This window comes from Notolepis coatsorum (assembly GCF_963971535.1).
Source record: "Notolepis coatsorum genome assembly, chromosome: 3".
NCBI lineage: Eukaryota > Metazoa > Chordata > Actinopteri > Aulopiformes > Paralepididae > Notolepis > Notolepis coatsorum.
The window spans coordinates 130,129,038-130,155,515 of record NC_140167.1 but is presented as its reverse complement, the minus strand read 5'-3'; the positions used below and the strand labels follow the sequence as shown (position 1 = coordinate 130,155,515).

The following is a 26,478-nucleotide window of genomic DNA, read 5'->3' as shown; positions in this document are numbered from 1 at the left end:
TGTTTTACTGCAAGGCTGGTCAATACCTGTATGCAGAGCCTGGAACTCAAGATCCCCAATATCTTCTTTGGTCTCAAAGGAGTCTTCACCTTCATCCTCTGTAGTCTCAGAGTCTGAAAAAGTAAATTTTCATAATATTAATACAATTTCAACTGGAAATGAATTAAAGGGCCTGTATAGAAAAATATGGCATGAGTTGGAATAAGCACTGGAATAAAACGTTACACATGAAGCATAAATAACAATGAAAGGCACCCAGTATCAACAAAAACTTGGATTATTACCATTTTTGTTCTTCCTGCACTAGTGGAAAATGATGTTTCCATAGTGGCAGCAGAATAAGCAGAGAAAAGAAACACAGTTACTATAGGAACCAATAGAATACCAAGAAAATAAAACACAAGTTACCATAGAGTCATAGACGGTTTCAAAGTGACAACAATAATATTCTGAAAGAACTCAAGTTAATTTCACGTTGCAATGTTTGCTAATGCGATGGCTGGCGGGAAATACACTTCCAGTGTAGGAACCAATAGCATACCTCCTCCTTTTCTATTGGTTTGTTGTTGGCAATTGTAACATGTTCACTGCAATTTGCGACATTGAATGTTAATGGGGATGGATGGTCGAGGAACCATCTCAATTTGTCAGCGTGTTTGACCATCACCTCATTGATTTGATTGATCTCTATCACAGCCGAGATCACTAGTATCTCATTAAGCCTTTTGAGATGCTTTTGAAATGTACTGCGACAACATGACAAATCCATACCTGAAAATGTTTCCAACTAAACCATTTGAAAAATACGATTATATTGCTCAAAACCTAGAATGAATTACAGTTGCACCACCATGCCATTGGTGCAGCTCAGAATAGACATCTCTACTGAGTCACCTCACCACCAGTATCCATAACGGCTCTCAGGAGATGTTTGCCTCCGCTGTAGGTGGACTAGTTTCAAACCTTGGGGTTTGAGACTGTAGAGGCTGTATAATGTAAACTTACAGTACGGGAACTCAAGTGGCTAGTAATTTGTATACATGTCGGGGTTGTGATGATGTGGGTCATGGAGAGAATGATACTGGACTGGAGTGAAGATGAAAGAGAAGTGGAGATATGTGTGAACCCAATGACAAGATAAGGTATTGAAGAAGAAAGGAATAATGTAAAGGTAATGGGTTCAACAACTGGTCTGCAGCAGACAGCAGCAACTCTGTGGTTTTATGTTTGCAAAGTTTGTAAAATAAAATCACAACAATCTATGAACACTACAACCACATTCATAATAACACATAACACATTCATACAGTGTTACCAGGGTTGGGGAGCGAATGGATCAAATGTAATGGGATTACAGTAATCTGATTCCAATTTTTTTTACCGTAATCAATTAGTTACTGTAAAACAGATAATAATAATAATAAATAAGTAATAGTTGATCAATTAGACATATATTAAAAAAATATATAAAATGGATAATTGAGGAGCATGTTTGAATGGACAAAGATTAGATTGAGAGATTATCACTACCACACAGTACATTTCGGTGAGTAAATTTTACTCAAACTAAATTTTTACTCACTTGGGCTCAAATGGACTCAGTTTGAGTAAAATTTACTCTGCGAAATGTACTGTGCATGTGTGTACTTTCATAATAGTGCTACTCAAGTACAGACTGTACATCTGAGTAATATCTAACTGCATATTTTATGGATTTAGGACTTAAATGAACCCAAAATCTATAAAAAGTCAACAGAATACGTTATGTGAGTATTCTAGTAGATTACATTACTGATTCCTATTTCAAATAGTAATCTGTAACAGATTACACTGAAAGTGTGTAAAAAGAATGTTTTTATACCAAATCACAGCATGGATTTTCTATGGTGTTCCTCAAGGTCTTAGTGTCTTAAGTGTCTGGTATCTTAGTGTCTGGACCAAATAACAAATAGTATCAACCCATGGGAATGGTCATGCTTATGCTTTGATCATAATGTTCGTAATGGGTGCCTAACCAAAATGCAATGTTTATTACAGATTCATGACTAGAAACTTGACACACAGTGCTGAGCTGCATCTCAAATGAATCTTCAGGTTCTCAGCTTTCAGATATATACCACTTCTTAGGGTTAATATGATTACATAGCAGATTTCAACATAGAAATACCATCGGTAGTCCAATACAATATCCGAATGTTATATAAATGAGCTATAAAGCTTTTAGTTTATTTAGTAATCATTCACAAGTCATAAATAATGTCACACGACTGTTGTTAACATGGTAAACCACTTAAATGATAAAGTATTCTGTATTTTACTATGACAATTAATAAACAAACTTGAAACTTGAAAACTTAAACAGTTGCCATGTTTTGCAGATCACAAAATGTTTAGCAAAACACTCATAAACACACATCAACAGGAAAACGTTTCGATTTCACCTCTATATTTTATTGAAGCATATTTTCAACATGCCACAGTAGACAAAGATTATAAATGCAAGCAGAAAAGTAGAAGAAAATCTGTCCAATAACCTGTTGTTCCTATATCCAAACAATTGATAGGTGGATTGCCCAGATGGTTTGCAGGAAGTTCAAATTTTCTGGCAAGAGAATAAAAGCACAGTTAGCAATATATAGATTACAATATTTCAAAATGTTTAAACAAAATATAAACATAACAAGTTACTGCATAACAAAGTAGAATAGGTTAGAACGTTTTCACTTTGAATGTACAACGTTTGGATTGATATATTTTTTTATATACTGTATATATCATGATATATATTTTGTTCTTAAATAGGGAGCAGATAGACTGAAGCTGTATCTGATTACTCCATACTGCATACTAGTTGTATGCCATTTTCAGGATGTGGCCTGTTAGTATGCAAACAATACAATATGTAAACACGATTTGTATTAATAATAGAAAGTAACAATTATTTGAAGCACGGAGTGGTTATACATGCATGTTTCGCTTCCATCCCACAATTCTTTCATTTCCATTTCCTGTCAGTGAAAAATCCCTAAACAAGCAGGCTGGCCATTGAAACAATGACTAAAGTGTCATTTCTGTGTATGTATATGTGTGTTTTTATTTTTATTTAGCAGAATTGATGCAAAGTAAAAGAAGGTACAGCCTCCTTGATATCACAGCTACTGTAGCAAGTGGACACAGCAGTGAGTGAACTGTTATTCTGGTGTTGTGCATGGCCACTTCTGCCTGGCTGCACAAGTCTGACAAGTATGCACTCCATGTACTGAATAGTAAGCTCCGACAGTACGTAGTGTGCTGTAGATACTTTATGCATGTACTGTATATAGCCTACTAGGAATGCAAACACAGCCGGTGTATTGAACCTAAGGTAATTGTGCATTTGCTGGTACAACATACTGTAATTGCCACTGTAATGTATCCTCATAATGATCGGACGGTGAGGTATTTGTCAGTTTCCAAAAAAGTTCCTCCTGTTTGAACGCTCTGTCGGTCCAGTCCTGTCCAGCGGGGGGACACATTGGACAATAATACGAGACGGACAGACAGACGTAGGCCTACGCAACAGGTCAGCGTGACCACCCCCTAACTCGGACCAATCTTTAACAAGCTGTTGTTTTTAGGAATTTAAACTACTCAGTGGCTTGGCCTGACATAAGTACCTGTAACAGTGGTGGCATGTGAGACGTGGCAGAGTCCCAGAACACTGTCGGGAATCCCCCCCCCCCCCCTCCTCTCGTCAGAGAGCTCTGGTTACATTTTCCAAAATGAGATGACGTTGTGGACCGCCAGCTAATGTTCTTCATTTAGCCATATGCCATCACAGAACGTTCACAGGACAGGGACAGGAAAACACACTACTATAAGATATTTATTTTCTCTCTCTCATTTTCTGTTTTCATTTAGATTTTCTTTTTGCAAATGTTCATTCATTTTCATTCCCTTGCATAGTAGACATTATTTTCAAAATACAATGACATCACACAGAAAATGTTTATACGGTGAGTGTAAATTGTTTACGTGTTTGTACACGATTCATTCTTTCAGGGTACATCTCATGATGAAGAAGCATGTCAGCGCCTTGGACAGCGCTACATAAAAAAGACTCGGTATATCAGCCGGAGTGAAATTAGTGTGAGAAGCACGTTGGTACTTTTCAAAGCTCCCTCTGAAGGTCTCTTGTAATTCTTTGAAGTAAGTTCAAAGAACATCTTGTTTCTGTGAAGGCTGGGTTCTAACTCTGGTTTCACATTATCGTGGACAATCCATTCTATCTCTTAGAATGGTCACAATGGTCAAATGCTGTCGTTTCCTTTACAACTGTAGGTGTTTGTTTGTTTATTTGTTTATTGTTATTCGCACTTACAAACATACATTCTGGGATAAAATAAGTAAAAAGAAGAACAGTTAAAATGTGCAGGAAAGGTCAAAAACCCAAGGGCTTATAAGCGACCTCCCCTCTTAAACCTATATAGGATAACTACACATAACTGTAGGTGTAGTCCAGGGGTCGGCAACCTGCGGCTCCCTGGTAAATATCTCTTATTTTGGAGATCGATGCCATACTGTGACACTGAAATGAAACAAATATTTCATTGACTAAAATATTTAGTCAACTAAAATATTTCATCAACTAAAATATACAGTACGTCACACCCTCCGCCTCTCCCTGCCGTCTGCAAGTGGCTAATCTTGAGTTTCCGACCCCCCAGTAAGCTAACCATGAATAAAAAAAAAAGGAAAGTCTGAGGAAAATAGAGGGTTTAATTCAGCGTGGACAGATTAACTTGCTTTCGTGACTAACGATGCAGGCTTACCTGTATGCCTTATCTGTATTAACTTTTTATTTTATAGATTTTCCACAAATAAGGGAAGGACTCAAATAGAGCTGCATAGTTCAGGGTTTTATTTCAAAGTAGGTCTACACATGGTAGTCTTTTTTCAAAGTGAACTACTTTTTATTTTATAAATGTTCCACAAATAAGGGAAAGACTCAAATATACCTGCATAGTTCAGGGTTTTATTTCAAAGTAGGTCTACACATGGTAGTCTTTTTTCAAAGTGGACTACTTTTTATTTGATAAATGTTCCACAAATAAGGGAAGGACTCAAATATACCTGAATAGTTCAGGGTTTTATTTCAAAGTTGGTCTACAGACACCAGTGTTTTGTCTCCTCTTCTGTGTTTTATTTAAAAATAGGTCTACACAGCCAGTCTTTTTTTCTCCTCTTCATAAGAGTTTGAGGGTTTCCTATGTTATAACAGGTAAAAACAGCAATAATTTTTTGTTTGTTTTTATTGCCTTATAATTCCATTAATGCAACAAACTGTGTGCTATAAGTATAAAGTATAATAAATCGCAAATTACTTTGGGTATGCAATTGTCAGGCGTTTTATGCTAAATGTGGGGTATGCTTGGGGATAACTATATATAAAATGTTATACACTGTGTTATCTTCATTTTAAGGGTAAATTGGTTTTGCGGTTCCAGAGGAATTTTATTTTGCGGGAGGGGGAAAAAATTGCTCTTTTGATAGTAGGTTGCTGACCCCTGGTGTAGTCTGTCTCTTCCCTCATATTCATCACCCTCATGGCACCTGAACCTTGTCAACATGTTGCATGCTACGGCCAACATGGTAGTTACAATACTGCCAATGTTTAAAATGAAATATAGTACAGTGCAATCTTAAATCTGTGCAGATAACGCAAGAAAAAAATGTATATATATAAAAAAAAAAATGAAATAACACTTACTTGTTTTCTTTTTTTTGGTCTGATTTTCTTCATGGCCACTGGGGGTATTTCCTCAACCATTCACATGGGGATTGTCTGTCTTGTGCTCCATGGAGAAGAGGGATATCCTATAGGCATGCTGGGAGTTCCAGGACATAATTAGTAGCCTAGTATCTTTCTTACGGAAGCATTAGCAAACAATATCTAATTTGCACTACGTACAAGGATCAGCTTGCTTCAGGTGGCTCCAATACGTGATTCTGTACACACACGCAGGTGTACAGAGAGATCCTCGCAGGCAGCACTTAAATATAAATCGTAGAAATGGAAGGCACTTTGGGTCCGTTACGTAACAAGTTACACCTCAACGTCTCAGAGTCTCTGCGATTGGATTCTTCTGAGGGAACCTGGCTCTGAGCGCTGCACGCTCTGCATCGTCAGGGCAGACAATACGGATGAAGAAAATCCATCTCAGCTTTTAGAGGAGCTCCCTCTCCAAACAATAGCCAGCAACAGAGTGAACATCCCCCCCGCTGTGCTCACATCACAGGGAAAGCACAGCGATAGGCAGATGGTGCCATGGGGAGTAAATTAGCCCTCTTGATATCAGTGCTCTAAAAGCAAAGGTTGTCATTCTTCCTTTTTCTTTTTTTTCTTCTCTTTTTCCTTTTTTTAAACCCCCTTCCTCTCCAAGTGTCTGTGTGTTATTCTTCAGCCGGTGTAATGATGTGGTGTTGTTTGCCGTGGGGGGGGGGGGGTGTGTGTGGGGGGGGGGGGAGAATTTCTGCAATAGCAAGAGGAACCTCCTTACTCCCCCGCAATACTGGTAACACTGTTCACTCTGTGATATCAAAACGGGTTACTGGGTGCACAGCTTGGCTGCTGTTAGCATTCATCCGTTTCACAAGGTGGAATTGATTAAACATCTATAACACAGGGTATTCATAGGAGACAATGTGGCCATTATATCATTTCTGGATGGTGTTATCAGCCTAGATCACATGCTGCTGACTTCCCATATCCTTTAGGACGTCAATGTAACGTAATGGAGACTTGAGATATTGTGAGATATTCTGTTAATCACGTCACATACTATATTATGAACAATTCAAGTGTGGAATTCCTACCCCGAGAGGGGAGAGAAACTGCACAACTGCAAACACATCTCATCTCACCCCCTCGTCTGGGGCTCCTGCTCCTCTAGGCCCGGGCTCCTGCTCCTCTAGGGCTCCTGCTTTCTCTTTGCCCACGTGAATCAATACATTGAACTGCCTAAGCTTACAGGGAACATCCCAATTAAAGCAGCACCACGGTGGGCTCACAACACAATGTGTTCTTAAGGTGCTAAAGGGCTCTCGCACTGGAAGAAACGGCCATTTTAAGGCTCAAACACGTACAGTAATAGCATTCAAAGATGCTTAATTCTCATTCTGAATAATACAGCCTGACAATCTGATTTGTGTATTAAATATGGTGAGTCCAGCTACTTATAGTGAGTTTATTTCACAAATGTGACATTGATGAAAGGTACAGAAGCCCAGTGGGACTATTTAGCTCCCAGCTCCAAACTGCTTCAATTCACCCCGTGCAAATTTCAGTTAACAAGGACAAATCTACTCACTAGGCTGGAATGTAAAGATACTTGGCTACAGGGCTGGTAAAGTGCCCATACCTGGGGATGAATGCCTACAGCCTTGTGAACAACTGTCACACTGCTGAACAGCTGAAACCCTCTCAGCTGCTCTCAGTTGGTTGAGCATCTGTGAGGTGTGCAAATTGACAGGTCAAAGTTGAACAAACGTCCTCTTCCGTTCCATTAAGATGAATTGAAGGCAAATACGTTGTGTGATGCCGCACCATAATGCAGGTTCTCATGAGAAAGCCTTACTAAACCTCAGCGTTTCCCAAGATACTTATGACAGGTCTTGCAGTCGCAGCGCAGTGATACTGTGACTGAACAGATCCCTGGCCGGTGCTGCGCTCAGTATGGTCCAAATGGACAGGAATAGACCAATAGACTTGGTGAGGGCGGTCTGCCTACCCGCAAATTCCGCAAATAGCAAGAGATGCTTATAGACCAAGGGGCCATATTCATGAACCAACCGCTCGGTGCTGGATCCTTTCTGCTCTTCATATCACACCGAGTTGGATGGAGACTGAAGACACTTGAAAAGCCGGTACATTCTTTACTTAAGTTTGCGCTCTGGCTCGCTCTGGTTTTGTTCCACCCCTCGTATTTTCAGGGGAATGTGAACAATGGGTAGAGAATCCTCCACACACACATACTGTCCCCCTCTACCTATTGGTGCCACAATGGCGCTGCTATATCCTCTCTCGTGCAGAAACAATGACACACAAAGTTTTGAGTTTTACAATAAGATAAGCTTTGTAAAAACCACTAATAGCAGCTTTGAAGCTGAGAGAAAGTGAACGTAGGGAGCTTACACACCTATGTTTGTTTGAAATGGTCTGAATCAAAAGTGAAATTGTTACTTTTGTTGGTTCGGTTATGTTTCACATTGCCAATTGACAAACAAAGCCATGTGATCACGCAGGACAACCTTTTATTGGACGTCATTTGTGCACAAAAATAATCTTTTGATTCCCACTTTGGCTTGCACAAATGTTCTTTTCCTGCTTTTGGCCTGACTGCTTTCACACCTCAAAGGGACCACTCCAGGGTTAATTTGGAAGCGGACTGTGAACACCTCAAACCGGCGGACCTGGGTGCAGTTGTTTGGTGCAGACCTGCAGGGCCCTCATTTATCAATGCTACGTACGCACAGACAGATATGTGCGTAAACCGTGCGTACGATCATTTCTAAGCAAAGTGTGGGATTTATCAACATGAACGTGTGCTTGAGATTGTGCGTATAATATGCACCAAGCGGTAGAATATAAAAACTTCAACAGACGGGATAAGCTTCCATGCATTTGTTTCAACAAACGTGTTCGGTATGACACGTAATTAATTATAGTTCATTGTAAAATAGCGACATTAGTGTAATTATTGTCAAACCCTATAAATAGCATTTGGAATAGGTCTTTCCGAATGAATTCAGCATGGTTTATAGCATTATAGGAATACTTCTCGCGGGTTGTTTTCAGAGATAGGGTAGTCTATGTGCAGAGAGAGAACATAATATTAAGTAGAGTCCGCTACCCGAGACACATTCTCCTTGATTTGTACCGCAATTTGGGACCCAAATTGGATCGTGGAACAAAACGCAGTGTTTGATGTCATAATTTCCCCAACCCCCAACTACATACAATATCCATATATCAATAATAACAGCAGGCAGAGGCCAAGAGAGGATTTTACACCAGATTACCCAATCATCGGAGCAATAGACTGTACCTGTGTAGCTTTCAAAGCTCCATCAATAAACAAATCCAGTTATGTGAATAGAACGGGGTTCCACTTGGTCAATGTACAGATAATCTGCTATGTGCATTTGGCTGATAATGTCGTTGCCAGTGGTCGGGAGGAACACGACTCATTCAGGCCTAATTGTATTTAATTCAATTGTAAAAAACCTCAACGAAAAAAGGCATTTATTTTGCAGTATATGTATATGGTATATGGCAAACGCAAGCGCAAAATAGTGGTTACGAGTTTGTATTCTTCATTGGGTTGTACAGACAGTGTGCTTCAGCAACTCGTTCATTTCAGTCATTACAGCGCTTAATGTGGGGTCAGCTTGTCATTTATTTCTGTCAATGTGCTGGTTCTGTAGGACTGGGTCAATCAACATCCTTGGCTCCCGGCGCATCGAAGATAGTCTGCACGCTCCCTCCTCCTCAGCGGAGTTGTCTGTGAAATTGACAACTTCATTGGATTTATTTACTCTCTAAAAATATCTATAATCATTTCATGGGGGTGTTTCATTACCATAATGTTTAATTAGGGGCGGTTCTGTATGCAAATACTTACAATCATGCACGAGCGTGGAGTGTAGAACAAGTGGTATTGGTATCAACACGGATTACTTGCAGGTGTGCGTAGGACCTGTGTACGCACGTTTGATAAATCCCGAATTCTTTGCAGAGACATTCTAAATTCTGTGCTTAGGAACGAAAATAGAACACTTTCTACGCATTATTGATAAATGAGGACCCTGAGTTATATTACCATATTCACATACATGTACCAACCCAAACGAACCACACCACAGGGGTAAACGTTCCAGGGTTCAGGGTTCTACCGGGCTAAACAAGGCAGCTGTGAAAGCACCCTAAGTCTGTGCCAATCTAGCACAGTTGGAGATATCACATTTTGTTTTCAACCTTTCATTCTTGTACAGTATGAAAAACAATTTCCACAGATGTGAAAACTGCCCAAGTTTGATAATTTCTTACAGTAAACATGACAGTGCCATTTGGTTTTGTCAAAGTTTTGAGCGTTGGGCCTTTTCATATTAGCACGCTAACATTCAGACACCTCTGGTTGGATCAGCGACTGTTATTCTTTGAAGGCCTGCCCTAGACTCAACTTTTCAACTTTTTCATCAGATTCACCTAGTAAACTGACCTGATCACTATGAATTGAAAATGGGGGACCCTGATGTAAACAAGACAAACGTCTTTCTCTGGTCTGCATCCCCTAATAATTGTGTTTTGAGCCGTACTGTATTGTACCCATTCTGCAATCTGTTAAATAAAGTTTTCATTAATTCATTCATTCACCACCATGAATACTGTGAAGGAGAAAACAAAAACAAAACGGTATTAAAGGGAGCTTGGATTTTTTTTCCACATCTAACTCCTATTTAGAAAACAATGTCACAATGAAGTGTCACAATTTTTTTTTTTATCTCTCTTTCTCAGATTTTTCTCAGTTTTCTCCCCATCCCAATTTAGTCGTTGTGCCAATTCCCCCCCTCCCCTACCTGGTTGTTGTGCGCATGTTCTCCTACTGGTCGGTACAAGGGAACCCTGAAGTATCCGCACGCTTCCTCCGACACGTGCGGCGACAGCCAGTGGCTCTCTTCTCACCTGGCAGCGAGGGCTCTCATTGGTGAAGTGTAACGCATGGGAGGTCATGCTGCCTTCCTCAAGTCCTGCCTCCGCTGAGCAAGCACCCAGACCTGACCTGTAGGCATCGCTGTCCACAACGCCAGTTTCCCACCCACGGATTCCCTCCCCCTAACCCAGCCAAACGAGTTAGTATAGCGATATAGCGATCCCAAGCCAAGGCAATGCTGACTCCGGGAGTCGAGACCACAGTCTCTTGCATTGGTGACAAGCGCAATCTCCGCTACGCCACCTGACCGCCTGAAGTGTCACAATTCTAATGATTTTCCATTTGTGTTTCAGTATGTGTCATATTGTCCCACCAGTGCACAACTTGACCCCATATTATTTTAAAGGGTAGGCTTATTTGTTCCAAATATCATCGTTTTGTATGATGTATCATTACTGTTCTAGAATGTCCATGTCTTTTGTTATCTTTACTACAATACAAAGTGGGACTTGGACACTTGGTTCACTGATACAACAATCATGGTCACACATGGTGTGTCGAGAGATGGAGAAAATAATAATGTCTTTGATCTGGGACAGAAGGCTGTGCTGAGTGAAAGAGGCCTGATAAGCGGCTAGCTCACATTGAGTCAGTCCTGACGTGAAAGCTTTATTTAACTGTGATGTAACGTGTGTGTGTGTGTGTGTGTGTGTGTGCTGGGAACCTCTGAGCTACAGCCCCAGAGTATCTCTATGGAGACAGGTGAATGGCAAGCAGTCCAGCTTCAAATACACGTCTCATATGGTGGGTAGGGCTGAGCCCAAACGTTTGAACGTTCAAACCTTCGTTTGTTACGTTGGTATTTGAATCTTAATTAATGGGTTCGAACCTCCGCTTTTTTATTAATTTCAACATTTTCGTTACGTTTTTGTAATTTTACACGAAAAATATATATCAGAATGTGATATAACGTGGTATATCACATGTTATGCACGTTAATTAAGCTATGCACGTTTAGCTGGCTAACGTTAAGATTTCAAGTTCAAGTTTCAAGTTTCTTTATTAGTTGTCATACAGAAATACAGAATACTTTGCATGAAATGCTTCTTTCTGTTTTGCTTCTGAGAGTGTGCTAGATAATAAAAAGATAGTATAAAATAAGTATAATATAAGTATAAAATAGAAAGTCAAGTATGTAAACAAGTGTAAACAACAAAGAAATTCAATATACCTATATACAGTATATGTACAGTATACAGTGTAGAAATGGTAAGGTATAGCTTAGCTTGTGGTGCCACCTTGTGGTGGTGAGGTGCAATGAGGTGCAATGAGGTGCAATAAGGAATGAGATTGATGTGCAAATTTCCTTACCAATAAATATAAAGTGTGTTAGTGTCTAAAGTGGTAAAGTGGGTGCTACAGTGTGTTGTTTATTTAAAGTGCGTGTGGATGTGTGTGTTGTGGGTGTATTGATGGTTTGTTATTGTTCATTGTTCATTGAGCATCCTGATGGCCTGGGGATAGAAGCTCCTTCTGAGTCTCTCTGTGCTTGCCATGAGACTCCGGTATCGCTTGCCTGACCGCAGCAGTTCAAAGAGGCAGTTTTTGGGTGGCTGGGGTCTTTGATTATTCTCTTAGCCTTACCCATGCAGCGCTTGTTGTAAATGTCTTGGAGAGTGGGAAGCCCACCTCCAATTGTGCGTTCGGCTGAACGAGCCACTCTCTGTAGTCTGCTACGGTCTTGTGCAGTGCTATTCCCAAACCAGTGGTGGGCATATGATATAGTCATCCAGCCAGCACCCTGATCTGTGTGTCCAATCAGAGCAAATACACTGTTAAAAATAATGCAGGCATACAACATGTTCATTTCCAAATATCACATGTTGGTGCTGGCTTCTGTATCGAACATTAGATACTTTATATGAACGGTTTATGGGGGGATGACGGTGGGGGGAGGTAGAGCAGTCGTCTGGTAATCCGGAGGTTCCCGGTTCGATTCCTGCTCCTCCCAGGCAGCATGTCGAAGTGTCCTTGAGCAAGACACTTAACCCCTAATTGCTCCCGATGAGCAGGTTGGCACCTTGCATGGTCGCCTCCGCCATCGGTGTGTGAATGTGTGAGTGAATGGGTAAAAATGTGAGGAACAAATTGTAAAGCGCTTTGGATAAAAGTGCTATATAAATGCAGCCATTTACCATTTATATGAATTCACATGACTAGTGCAGTGCCCATTTGGGCAGCATTGAGCGCGTGGCTGTCCAGGACGTGTGCCGGTGCTTGTAGCATTGTAGAGACCCGTGGTATGGCTGCTTGCAGCGTTGTGGAGACCTGTGATATGGCTGCTTGCAGCGTTGTGGAGACCCGTGGTATGGCTGCTTGCAGCATTGTGGAGACCTATGGTATGGCTGCTTTAGAGCCATATGAAATCCACGTTCACGGAATCGCGGAATTGACCAATAAAAATGGAATCAACTGCAAAACGTGGAATATTGCAGAATTTGGCCTAATCTGGACTGAAATTCTGTTTTCGGGTGGAACGTTTGGTGCAAAGCAAACATGACCGGGGACCGCTGCGTGTTACACACAACACACAGTGTCTAAGCGTCTGCCGTCTGGCTGCTTCTGTGTTAACGTCGTCAAGAAGCTAAGAAATTCCGCAATAAGCCCTCAATTCAGAGCAGAGCAGTATCCTAATGACTTTTATGCCTCCGGCGATAAGGTGTTTTGCTAATTCTGTCAACGTACCGTGGACTGGACCCGCAAAAACACGTGCGACACTATTGTGATTAAATAGCTATGTAACGTTACAGTACATAGGACTATAGATGGAAATGATAGCTTCTTGCTAAATCTGGTGCACCCATCCATTTGTTTAATGCAAATGATTGTCATTACACACTGTCCTTTATAAACGAAATAAACATAAATAGCTATGTAACGTTACAATACATAGGTCTATAGATGGAAATGATAGCTTCTTGCTAAATCTGGTGCACCCATCCATTTGTTTAATGAAAATGCTTGTCAGTACACACTGTCCTTTATAAACGAAATAAACTTAAATAGCTATGTAACGTTACAGTACATAGGACTATAGATGGAAATGATAGCTTCTTGCTAAATCTGGTGTACCCATCCATTTGTTTAATGCAGCACTGAAAGGTAGGCTACAGACAGCTCAGAACAAATTAGTTAGAATGATTTTAAAACTCCATCCCAGGACTCACCTTACACAGACACATTTTAACAGCCTCAAATGGCTCAGGGTTGAGAAGAGGGTCTCTCAAATAAAAACTCAACATGACACATAGGATACTCTGGAATACTGTCCCTCAGTACCTCAGTGGATATTTTAACATGGTAAGGGATGTACACGGACACGCCACCAGGGGGAGCCCTACAGACATCGTTCCAGTGAGATGCAATAGGAAAATAGGCCAAAACTCATTCCTATATTCAGCAGCAGTACAATGGAATAGCCTACCAATGGAGTTGAAGACCATAAGCCCCTTCTCCACTTTTAAATTAGCTATAAAGAGGTGGATCATAAGTAGCAGAAGCTGGGAGTAGTGAACAAAGGGTTTTTAATATGTGTTGTTCCTTTTTTATTCTTTTATCGTCTATAAAATGGAATATTATTGTATGTATTTTTTTTGTTTTTATACCACACATCCTGACATACAGACACTACAAATACCCACGTACACACACCAGTACATAAATACACTGACACCAATGATGAAGGACCACAATGGAAACAAGCCTATGGCTTTATTGTGTTTTATGAAATCCTATTGGTAAATGGAGAAATGTATACCTGTTTCATATTGTGATCAAATGTATATGTGTGATTTTCCATTCTAAACCAATAAACTATTCAATCAATCAATCAAAATGATTGTCAGTACACACTGTCCTTTATAAACGAAATAAACTAAACTAAAGGTGCCTAAATTATGCATTACTATATTTCATCACAATATAATAGATAATATAGCTAGGCTACTGACATTGTCATTGTGATAATGTCAGTAGTAGCTAGCTGTATCTATTGTTTACACTTGAAATGCTTATTTTTATTTTGGGTGCATTTTTATTTTGTCACAATATTATTTGAAAAATATTGTGTAAAATGTAACTGTATTTCTGAGTTGCAGCACTTAAAAACATTAAATTGACTGTTATATCTTATTCAATTGTGGACATTTATTAATTCCCACTTATTAGACACTATTTCTGGTGGTAAAATGAGCCTAAAAAGCAAAATACAGAATTCTGAAATATTAAAACGGGAAAAACGGAATTTGGGAAAAAAATTTATGGAATTTGGAAAATAATAAAACGGATTTCATATGGCTCTAGCTGCTTGCAGCGTTGTGGAGACCCCAGTGGTATGGCTGCGATGAACGGTTCTTGAGATATCCGAAGGACTCTAAATATTGGCTAAATATTTGACACTTCACTCCCCAACCAGCACAGCAATAGGCTGCCAGTAGAGTTCACTAACACTTTACAAACTACACATTCTCGCTCCATACATTTTATAAAGTAGTTCTCATGTATCTGTTTCTACCACATGAACTAATTATTTAAACTATACATTTACCAATGATATAAACTGCAGGAATATAAAGTAAATACTGGGGGGGGGGGTTAGGGTTGGGCATCGTTTGGATTTGAACGATTCCGGTTCTGATTCCGATTCTCCATTTCAATTCCTGTTCTACACGATTCTCGATTCCGCTTCTTGTAGGTGCAGGTCAAAACAGGTCACAGCTTATTTCGCAGGAGATTATTATTATTTTTTTTAAATCTTAAAATCTTTTCATACTATTCACATTGTCAGTTGACTTGATACAGTTTAATTTGGTTGCTGTACTGTAACTAGGGTATTAATTAACAAAGTAAAAAAAAAACAGAACCGGAAGTTAGGAACCGGTTCCTATTAGAACCGGTAATCAGTGCCCAACCCTACTTAGGAAGATGCAGCAGTCAGACATTTAATTTCTAGAATATACCCTATCTCTCTGTCCATCTCTCTTACTCTCTCTGAGCAAACAAACAAGCCCACAATCTACTATAAAGAATAAAGTTAATATTATGTTGTTGTACTATTATTATTATTATTATTATTATCATCATTGTTGTGAAGGGCCAGATTAAACCGAATATATATATTTATTTATATATATATATTTAATTGTATTTGTATATTCTCTAATATTCCCTGATATCCCTTGTATATTCCTTGTACAATATGCATTGAATATCCATTCTAGCCTACTGAACATCCCATAATAGTCTCCATTCTACTATTGGTCGAGACCTTGGTGCCAGGCTGCCATACCCCTCAGACCCAGTTCAAACGTACCGCTCGACATGTACGAACAAGTCCTAGTTCCGCGTAGGAATTTGGCTACCGCACCACTAATGGGACTATTTGTTCATAGTGCGTATATATACTGCGCTACTAAAGTAGGACTTTCTTTTCAGTCCAGTTTCTTACCCTCCAATAGAGTCACAGACGTAAAGCCTCCCCGCGATGCCACGTGTGGGAGTAAGGCCAAGTTCGGCCTACCATCGGTATTGAGACATCGTGTATATTAATATTTGAATAGTCATATTTGGCACTATATCGTCGAGTTGGACGTAGTCTATTAAGCTAATAATAGTCTGTTAATATATAGTGCTTCGTGCGGTGAGAATACTACCGTAGTCAGTACCCCATCGTTTCGGGCAGAGAACTGGCTGCTTACCCAGGGTGGTTGACCCTATGTGAAGCTGCACCCGAGGAGCCCCAGAGCCGACGAGCGAGTGGACCTGTATACCGGATTATTCTACCGACGACAGCCCGCCTTCCCAGGCACGGATTATGCTTTGGATACTTTGATTATTCTATGGATAAAGACCCCCGACACTACCGTGTGTTGGAACCCCCCCCCTGGAGAGGACGCAAGGTGAGGAGACGCTCTGCAAGACGAGGTCTCTCCACATCTCTCCCCCGTGGACCGGAGAGAGCCGGCCCACAAAGAGTCCACCTGCTTTCATCTGTGGTCCAAGGATCGCCGGCGCATTGAACGGCACTACAGTGGGTTCACCTGGGATACCCTTGGCCGGACGAGGCAGCTGGATTCTACCCCCCCCCCCTCCTACTCCTGTCGGCTTACAAGCGACCGGATTAACCCCCTCTAGTGTATCCAGCCTATAATCATTAAAGTATCATTGCTGTTATTCCTTAACTATTCCAGGTCGTATATTTACCACCTGCGCCTTCAGAGATTGGACATTATCTATTGATATACCGACGAATACTCCTTGCCATAAAAGTGCATACTATTTCAATTCATAAATGTAATTAAGTGATTAAGTGCTTATTCTACACACCATCGCTGTGTAGGAAATAAAGACCTGTTTCTAATTCGTACATTTGTGTTGGATCCGTTTCATCTACGTGAGAGTGTTCATGATAATATATTTATGCCGTGTACTGGGTGGCCGAATATTAAGTACAAAGGTAGTGGTAGTAAGTATCATATCTAGTAATACAGTCAGGGAATTGTACCCCTCAGTTACAATTGGTCCTTCGAGCCGGATGGTAATTAGTGTAATATTAATATAGTGTTATTAATATTGAAATGGCCTATGATGAACACTCCACGAAACGATCCTCCTAACCAACGCCCGCAGCGCGAACGACGGCTCCCTCAGTACTTAGAGGCTTACGCTGTCAGTCAACAACCTAGTCTTCTACTAACAGTAAACGCGGTAAAACTAGAAAGTAAAAGTATGTCTAACCCCAACGCCCAGACTACCCCGACCATAGAGGCCCCTACGGGCTCTAATGTAACTGACCAAGTTCACGGTGGGGACCAGTGGGAACCAGACATGACTTCACACCCCGCCAGTACTGAAGAAGTAGTCCCCGATGAGTCCCGGGAGGAATACAACGCTACCGAGAGAGAACTCGGCACGGAAGAAGACGGGGAGAGCACCGTGGAGATAGAGCTCCAAGGCTCCGCAAGGAGTACCCCGAGGGAAGGCTCCCCTATACAACCGCCTTCTCCCAGCGAGGCAGAGAGGACCCTACAGCAGGCATTCCTCGTCAGCCTGAAAGCCTCTACTGAACGCGATAGACTCCAGGGTGAACGCGATCGATTGCAGCTACAGCAACGGAGCGAAGAAGAGCACATACGCCTGGAAATAAGACGCATTCAGATGGAAGAGAATGTGGCCCGAGACCGAGCAGACAGCCAGCGAGCAGCTGCTGGTGCTCTACGGGACGCAGAGCGCGACAGACAGCAAGCGCAACTAATAGAACAGCTGATCAGACGGACAACACCCTCTCCCTCCGCCAGAGGCTCCAGGAACTCGTCTAGACACACCTCCAGGGCGGCATCCCCTAGCCGAGTAAACAACCCTGAACTTGACCAACAGACGAGGTCTATACCCCCCACAGACCACCTCCCCCCACCGGTCCAAGCGAGACCTAGCAACCGGGAAGGAGCAGCATATCCTGTGGAGAGGCTAAACCAGAGACTACAAGCACTGGATGACCTAACTGAAGACGAAGAGGGAGAGGAGGAGAACCGCGCCCGAAGACAGCACAGTACTCTACCGGACCAGGAGGTCCGGTACAGCCCAGGCTATACTCCCGCGGAGCTGCGCTACAGACCCCCGACTCTATACACGGGTGAGCACGACGCACGACCCGCACCGAGGAACAGCACCTGGACAAGCGGGCCATGGTACACTGCCGGTACCAGCCCATACCAAGGAGCGGGAGGAGACTCGCCTAGGAGGCCTCTCCCCCAACGCTCGCCGATGTATCCACAGTCAGCGTCATACATTGGCACGCCTATGGTACCCGACTTCACCCAAGAGAACCGGGCCCAGTATACAGAACTCCGCATGTGTCTGGAGACCATGTTGGTGGATGTATTGGATGAACGCCACAAATACGCCATCCTACTGCAGCACTTAAAGGTGCCCCGCGCACATAATATAGCGCTCGCCTACGCGACTTCCACCACCCCATACACAGCAGCGCTGGTAGCATTGGACCAGAGGTATGGGCGCATATGGGATTACGTGATCCAGGAGATCCGACACATCGACCGCTTACCCCCAGCAATAGACAATCGAGCACTGGACGACCTGTCCATCAGAGTGCAGTCCCTGGTAGGGATGTTGGGAGCGCAAAGAGAGAAGGGGAAGTATGAACTTTACGCCAACTCAAATGTGGAAAGGATCCTGGAGAAGCTGCCGCCCGCTCGTCAGGAGCGCTTTAGGCGGCAGAGGGACCACAGAGACCCGAATGGCCCCGAACCGAACCTCCTCGATCTAGCAGACTTCCTGGCGAGAGAAGTCAGCAGCCTACGGCTAGATACATTCGGACGGAGCACCCCTGGCTCCAGAGAAGGAACCAGACGACTAAATGATGGAAGAAGATCGGTGACTGTGATGCACCAATCGGAGTCAGTACCGAGCAGCAGGAGCCACAGTACCCCCTCCAGAACGGAGAAGTGGAAGATAGTGTGCCCCTACTGTGAGAAAGAACACTGGCTAGCGCAATGTGACTCCTTCCCCAAGCTGAACGCGGAGGAAGCAGGTCAATGGATAAAGTCCAACAAGCGCTGTTTTCGCTGTGCGCGCTCACACATGGCAGCCGAATGCCGCTTAAAGAAAAGGTGCACCAAGTGCGATGGAGCCCATCTGGACATACTTCACGACAGTAACAGACGGCGCCCTTCACCTGCACCATCCAGCCGCAAAGCGAGCGTCATGTACATCGATCCCGCCAGCAGCAGTGGAGCCCGAGTACTCCTAAAAGTAGTGCGTGTGACACTAAGCTACCAGAATAAAGTCCTGGACACTTACGCCGTCCTCGATGACGGGTCAGAGAAGACCCTGCTGCTCGCCTCCGCTGCGGCCCAGCTAGGGCTGCGGGGAAGCGAAACCCAAATGACAATTCGGACAATAAGACGAGATTTGAAGACGATAAAGGGCGAGAATGTCTCATTCTCTATCGCAGCAAGCGGCCAGCCTGAGCGACGGTACCAGATTGCAGACGCTTTCACCAGCCAAGAAATAGGACTGTCGCGGTACACATACCCCGTCGCCAAGCTGATGGAGAAATATGCACATCTGCGCAAGTTACCGATCCCGCTCATAGACAATGCTATGCCGACCCTGTTGATAGGCTCCGACCATGCAGACCTCATTGTCCCGATAGACCGGGTTCATACCGGACCCCGAGGCTGTCCTGCAGCAGTCGAGACCCGTTTGGGATGGACTCTCCAAGGCCCGCTCGCCAAATCTCTCAACCGAAGTACAGCCACTAGATGTCTCCACTCCCGAGTCACAGAGGGAGAAACCGCACTCCTGCAACACGTAGAGCGGCTATGGAGCTTGGAACAAATGCCCTTTAAGAATGGAAAGAAAGACATTCGCTCTAAAGATGACATTTACGCCATTCACCTCCTCGAGACAGGGACCAAGAGAGTCCCGGTCAACGGCGTGTTGAGATACGCCACGCCACTCCTGCGGCGAGAAGGAATGCCTACTTTCCACGCCAAGACAGACGCCATAGAACGGTACCTGCTGAACACGGAGCGGCGCTTAGCCAAGAACCCCGCCCAAGAGAGTGTATACCGCGCTGAGATTGAGAAGCTCATCACAGCGGGACACGTCACAAAGATGGACATTAAAGAGGCTGACCAGACCACTGAATCGTGGTACGTGCCCCACCACAAGGTCCATCACAACGGTAAAGACCGCATAGTATTTTACTGCAGCTACCAGATCGGATCCCAAAATCTGAATAAAGAGTTACTGCCCGGTCCCACACTCGGCCCCTCCCTACTCGGCGTTCTACTCCGCTTCCGCCAGGAAAAGGTGGCCATCAGCGGGGACATTAAAGGAATGTTCCTGCAGGTGAGATTAGTAGAGGCGGACAAGCCCCTGTTACGGTTCCTATGGAGAGAGAAGCCAGGAGATGAGCACCCAGCCATCTACCAATGGGAAGTCCTCCCCTTCGGAACGACGTGCAGCCCCTGCTGTGCGACATTTGCACTACAGAAACATGTAGCAGAGGACCCAGCAGCGGACGAAGAGGTCCGACACAGCGTAAAGAACAGCTTCTACGTAGACAACTGTCTACAAAGCCTTTCAACCCAGGAAGAAGCCGAGGCTCTCCTGATTAAACTCCGCGCCTCATTGATCAAAGGCGGCTTTGATCTCAGGCAGTGGGCCAGCAGCGATCCGCAAGTACTGCGCAGCCTCTCCTCCGAGGACAAGGCAGCCAGCAGCGAGACCTGGATGGCTACAATCCCGGGAGAAGCCCAGGAGATGACCCTGGGATTGGTGTGGCGATTCAAAACAGATTCGCTTCACTACAGACACAAGCCCCTGACTACGGAGCAGGGAAGGCCGGCGGCGGCGCCGACCACCAGACGGAGTGTGTACACAACACTCGCCCGACAATATGACCCGCTAGGATGTATTCTACCGTACACCACCAGGGCAAAAATGATTGTACGAGCATTGTGGGACAAGGACCAGGGCTGGGACGACCCCATTCCCGCACACCTTGCATCCACCTGGAGAGAGTGGGAGATGGAGCTCCACTCACTCCCAGGCGTTAATATGCGCCGAAGCTACTTCCCACCCACGGTGAGGCCAGAGACATGTAAAATGGACTTACACGTCTTCAGTGACGCCTCAGAGGTCGCATACGGATCAGTAGCCTACTTGCGGGCCCAAGACCAGGGGGGAGAGATCTACACAGCATTTGTCCTCGCCCGCTCGAGAATAGCCCCACGCAAGCAACAATCTATCCCACGTCTAGAGCTCTGCGCAGCCCTAGCCGGAGCGCACCTAGCCACGCTCATCCAACGTGAGCTCACCATACCGGTGTCTAGAACAATCCTGTGGTCAGATTCCACGACGGTACTCGCCTGGATCAAATCGGACTCATGCAAGTACAAAGTCTTCGTGGGAGTCAGAGTCACCGAGATTCAAGACTTAACCGAAGAGTTAACCAGAGAAACAGAGTGGCGCTACGTTGATACAAAACAGAACCCAGCTGACGTCATCACCCGGGGGATGCCCCTGGATGACCTCACCCGTCGCAATGTCTACAGTGACGGCCCCGCATTCCTAAGACTCCCGGAAGGACAGTGGCCCATGCCTATCCCGAGGGAAGCAAGTCCAGAGGAGGTGGAAATTAAGAAGTCTGTGTTCTGTGGATTGAGCACCGTAGCCTCCACCGACCCTAACATAAACGATTGCACGTCCATAGAGAGTGCACAACAAAGAACATTCCTGCGGTACCACCCGGAGTGCAAGTCCCCCGCTGATATGTCAGCAGCTAACTACGAGGAAGCAGAATTGCTTCTACTGCAGCGAGCCCAGAGAGACTCGTTCCCCGATGAATTGGCCTGTCTACAGGGAGGAAAGCCCGTCCCATCCGACAGCAGATTAATTCACCTGGCCCCCGAGAGCGACGCTCACACCCTCATCAGAGTGGGTGGTCGCCTACGCAGAGCCCCCAATCTACCGGATGACATTAAATACCCGATCGTATTGAACAGCCGACACAAGGTCACAGAGCTGATTATAAAGAAATACGATGAGGATGTACATCACGCCAGGAGCAGTTTCCTACTGCACTACCTACCGTCTCTACAGACCCGCCAGAAGTGGGTAAAGGAGAGAGACAATTTGACAGAAGGAACAGTCGTCATGATTATTGATCAATCACTGCCCAGAGCTATGTGGCCGGCCGGCCGCGTAAGCAAAGTGATCACCGGTGCCGACGGCAAGGTCCGAGCAGCTGAAGTGCTCGTCCAGGGTCGCACTTACACCCGTCCCGTGGCAAGGCTCATAGAACTGCCTCGACTCCCAGACACAATCGATGATGACCATGACCCTACAACCCTATGACTTTGTGAAGTTGACTGACCCCTACAGCAAACCCTTATGTGTAAATAGACAACGCGATTAATCTGTCTCCGTTTAACTGATTAGGTCTGGGACCTATTCAGGGGGTGGCTGTTGTGAAGGGCCAGATTAAACCGAATATATATATTTATTTATATATATATATTTAATTGTATTTGTATATTCTCTAATATTCCCTGATATCCCTTGTATATTCCTTGTACAATATGCATTGAATATCCATTCTAGCCTACTGAACATCCCATAATAGTCTCCATTCTACTATTGGTCGAGACCTTGGTGCCAGGCTGCCATACCCCTCAGACCCAGTTCAAACGTACCGCTCGACATGTACGAACAAGTCCTAGTTCCGCGTAGGAATTTGGCTACCGCACCACTAATGGGACTATTTGTTCATAGTGCGTATATATACTGCGCTACTAAAGTAGGACTTTCTTTTCAGTCCAGTTTCTTACCCTCCAATAGAGTCACAGACGTAAAGCCTCCCCGCGATGCCACGTGTGGGAGTAAGGCCAAGTTCGGCCTACCATCGGTATTGAGACATCGTGTATATTAATATTTGAATAGTCATATTTGGCACTATATCGTCGAGTTGGACGTAGTCTATTAAGCTAATAATAGTCTGTTAATATATAGTGCTTCGTGCGGTGAGAATACTACCGTAGTCAGTACCCCATCGTTTCGGGCAGAGAACTGGCTGCTTACCCAGGGTGGTTGACCCTATGTGAAGCTGCACCCGAGGAGCCCCAGAGCCGACGAGCGAGTGGACCTGTATACCGGATTATTCTACCGACGACAGCCCGCCTTCCCAGGCACGGATTATGCTTTGGATACTTTGATTATTCTATGGATAAAGACCCCTGACACTACCGTGTGTTGGAACCCCCCCCCTGGAGAGGACGCAAGGTGAGGAGACGCTCTGCAAGACGAGGTCTCTCCACATCTCTCCCCCGTGGACCGGAGAGAGCCGGCCCACAAAGAGTCCACCTGCTTTCATCTGTGGTCCAAGGATCGCCGGCGCATTGAACGGCACTACAGTGGGTTCACCTGGGATACCCTTGGCCGGACGAGGCAGCTGGATTCTACCCCCCCCCCTCCTACTCCTGTCGGCTTACAAGCGACCGGATTAACCCCCTCTAGTGTATCCAGCCTATAATCATTAAAGTATCATTGCTGTTATTCCTTAACTATTCCAGGTCGTATATTTACCACCTGCGCCTTCAGAGATTGGACATTATCTATTGATATACCGACGAATACTCCTTGCCATAAAAGTGCATACTATTTCAATTCATAAATGTAATTAAGTGATTATTCTACACACCATCGCTGTGTAGGAAATAAAGACCTGTTTCTAATTCGTACATTTGTGTTGGATCCGTTTCATCTACGTGAGAGTGTTCATGATAATATATTTATGCCGTGTACTGGGTGGCCGAATATTAAGTACAAAGGTAGTGGTAGTAAGTATCATATCTAGTAATACAGTCAGGGAATTGTACCCCTCAGTTACAATCATCATCATCATCATCATCATCATCATCATTATCATCATTATCATCATTATCCTCATCCTATTGGCCCCATATGCTTCATGGTTTTTAGACCTTATTAGCCTTTTCCCTTGGGGAGATAACCAGTAGAAATGAGAATCGCCATCAGTCATTTTGTGCATAAAGATTGGTGCAAAAGAAGAATGTGACATCATCACCCTATTTAGCAATATTTCTGATTTAAGTCGGATGGTGAGTCCATGACACCACGCAGGCAATTTGCAAGCATTGTACAAGAGTTGTACCCATGAAGGAGTGTCACATAGACATTTGTGTTTGCTGAGGCTGCTAAACTACTGTAGCACCGAAAGAGGCTGCTGTCTGGAAAAGTAAAAGACCCAAGTCTGCCATCTATCATGTGAGCCTTTGCAAAAAGCACAGAGCACAAATGGAACAGTGATAAATGGGCCCAGTGCACAGCAGCTGTCTGAAAGTATGTTGCCATGGAGACGGTGTCTAATTACACGCTTGAGAAGGCAAGTTTTACAGAACTACTACAAACTTTCGACAAACAATAAAAGCTACACGGACGCAAGTACTTCACAAACACCACTTTCCCTGACCTGTACAATAAAATAAACACCACTCTCCCTGACATGTACAATACAACAAACACCACTCTCCCTGACCTGTACAATAAAACAAACACTGCTATCCCTGACCTGTACCATAAAACAAACACCACTTTCCCTGACCTGTACAATAAAACAAACACCACTCTCCCTGACATGTACAATAAAACAAACACCACTCTCCCTGACCTGTACAATAAAACAAACACCACTCTCCTTGACCTGTACCATTAAACAAACACTATCCCTGACCTGTACCATGATACAAACACTGCTATCCCTGACCTGTACCATAAAACAAACACTGTTATCCCTGACCTGTACCATAAAACAAACACTGCTATCCCTGACCTGTACCATGATACAAACACTGCTATCCCTGACCTGTACCATAAAACAAACACTGCTATCCCTGACCTGTACCATGATACAAACACTGCTATCCCTGACCTGTACCATGATACAAACACTGCTATCCCTGACCTGTACCATAAAACAAACACTGCTATCCCTGACCTGTACCATGATACAAACACTGCTATTCCTGACCTGTGCCATAAAACAAACACCGCTATCCCTGACCTGTACAATACAACAAACACAGCTATGACCTATGACCCCATACATGTCTGTGACAACGTTATATTTCAGAGGATGGGAAACCCTAGGCAAAATGTCTCGAAACGACCATCATCACAGAGAACCACACTGTGGAGGTACTGGGCTGAAAGAGGCTCGATTGGGACATACAGTAGAAGAGAGTAAGATATTGTGCATAACAACTGACAATGGGGTCAATATTGTTTGCTTTGCCATGGACATTTGTTCCCCCCCTCACTTCTCTCTCATGTTGTCTATGTCTCTCTCTCTGCTCTTCTCTCTCTCCTGATGTTCATGTTCCCCTGTTAGTTTAGTGTTTACTAAACACTGTTTAGTATTTCTAGGTATCAGGTGTCTTTGTCTAGGTTCATGTATTCAGTTACGTTTCACTGTCTAGGTCATGTAGTTCTATGTTCAGTGTTTTTCTTGTCTTGTTTCTGTAGTTCTTTGTTAGTCTGTTATCACCAGCTGTTCCTCGTCCGTTATCATCTCAGGTGTTTCCATTTGTAATTATCCCCATGTGTGTATATCTGTTTGCTCTCCCCTGTGTAGTTTGTTGGATCATTGTTTGATGTTTGCTGTACGTTCCTAGTGTTTTTTCCCTCAGGTATTAGTGTTTTCTGGTTTAGTATTTCAGTTCTTTATTTCTGTTATGTTAGTCAGCAGCGTGGCTGTCAACCATCGTTATTACGACATACGATGTGATATATTTTTTTATTCATACAAAAAGCAAGCATCATACAGATCATGTTGTTATAAGTTGAGGTTGTATGTAAAGGAAAACACCCAGAATAAGCTGCAGCTGCTGCTTTTGAGAGGGGAACCCAGCAAAAACAAAACAAATAAATATATAACAACAAAAACAAGACATGTTATAAAGAACATAACACAGTACAGACATGGTACAATATACTAGTTGTCATGTATTGGCGGAGAGGAGTGTGATTTTCTGTAAACAATCGGTTATATGAAGAAGACAAGAGTTTCTTTTTTACAGTTCTTTTAAAGAGGGAGACAGACTGTTCCGGACTGTCTGATCGTCTGCCTCCTTCTATCCTGTCTGCCTTTTTTCTTATTAAATATACCCAGTTTTGGTTTGGC

At 43.6% G+C, this 26,478-nt stretch overlaps 1 protein-coding gene across 1 annotated transcript in view; it reads right to left on the bottom strand.

The window, feature by feature from the left end:
- The window catches only part of spegb (striated muscle enriched protein kinase b), a gene marked incomplete at its 5' end in the record, with an annotated part of 129,609 nt that overhangs the window by 69,084 nt on the left and 34,047 nt on the right, over positions 1 to 26,478 (bottom strand). The window contains one exon of the mRNA XM_084311379.1: positions 27 to 113. Coding sequence (XP_084167505.1) covers positions 27 to 113 — 87 coding nt within the window. The remainder of the gene's footprint in view (positions 1 to 26; positions 114 to 26,478) is intronic.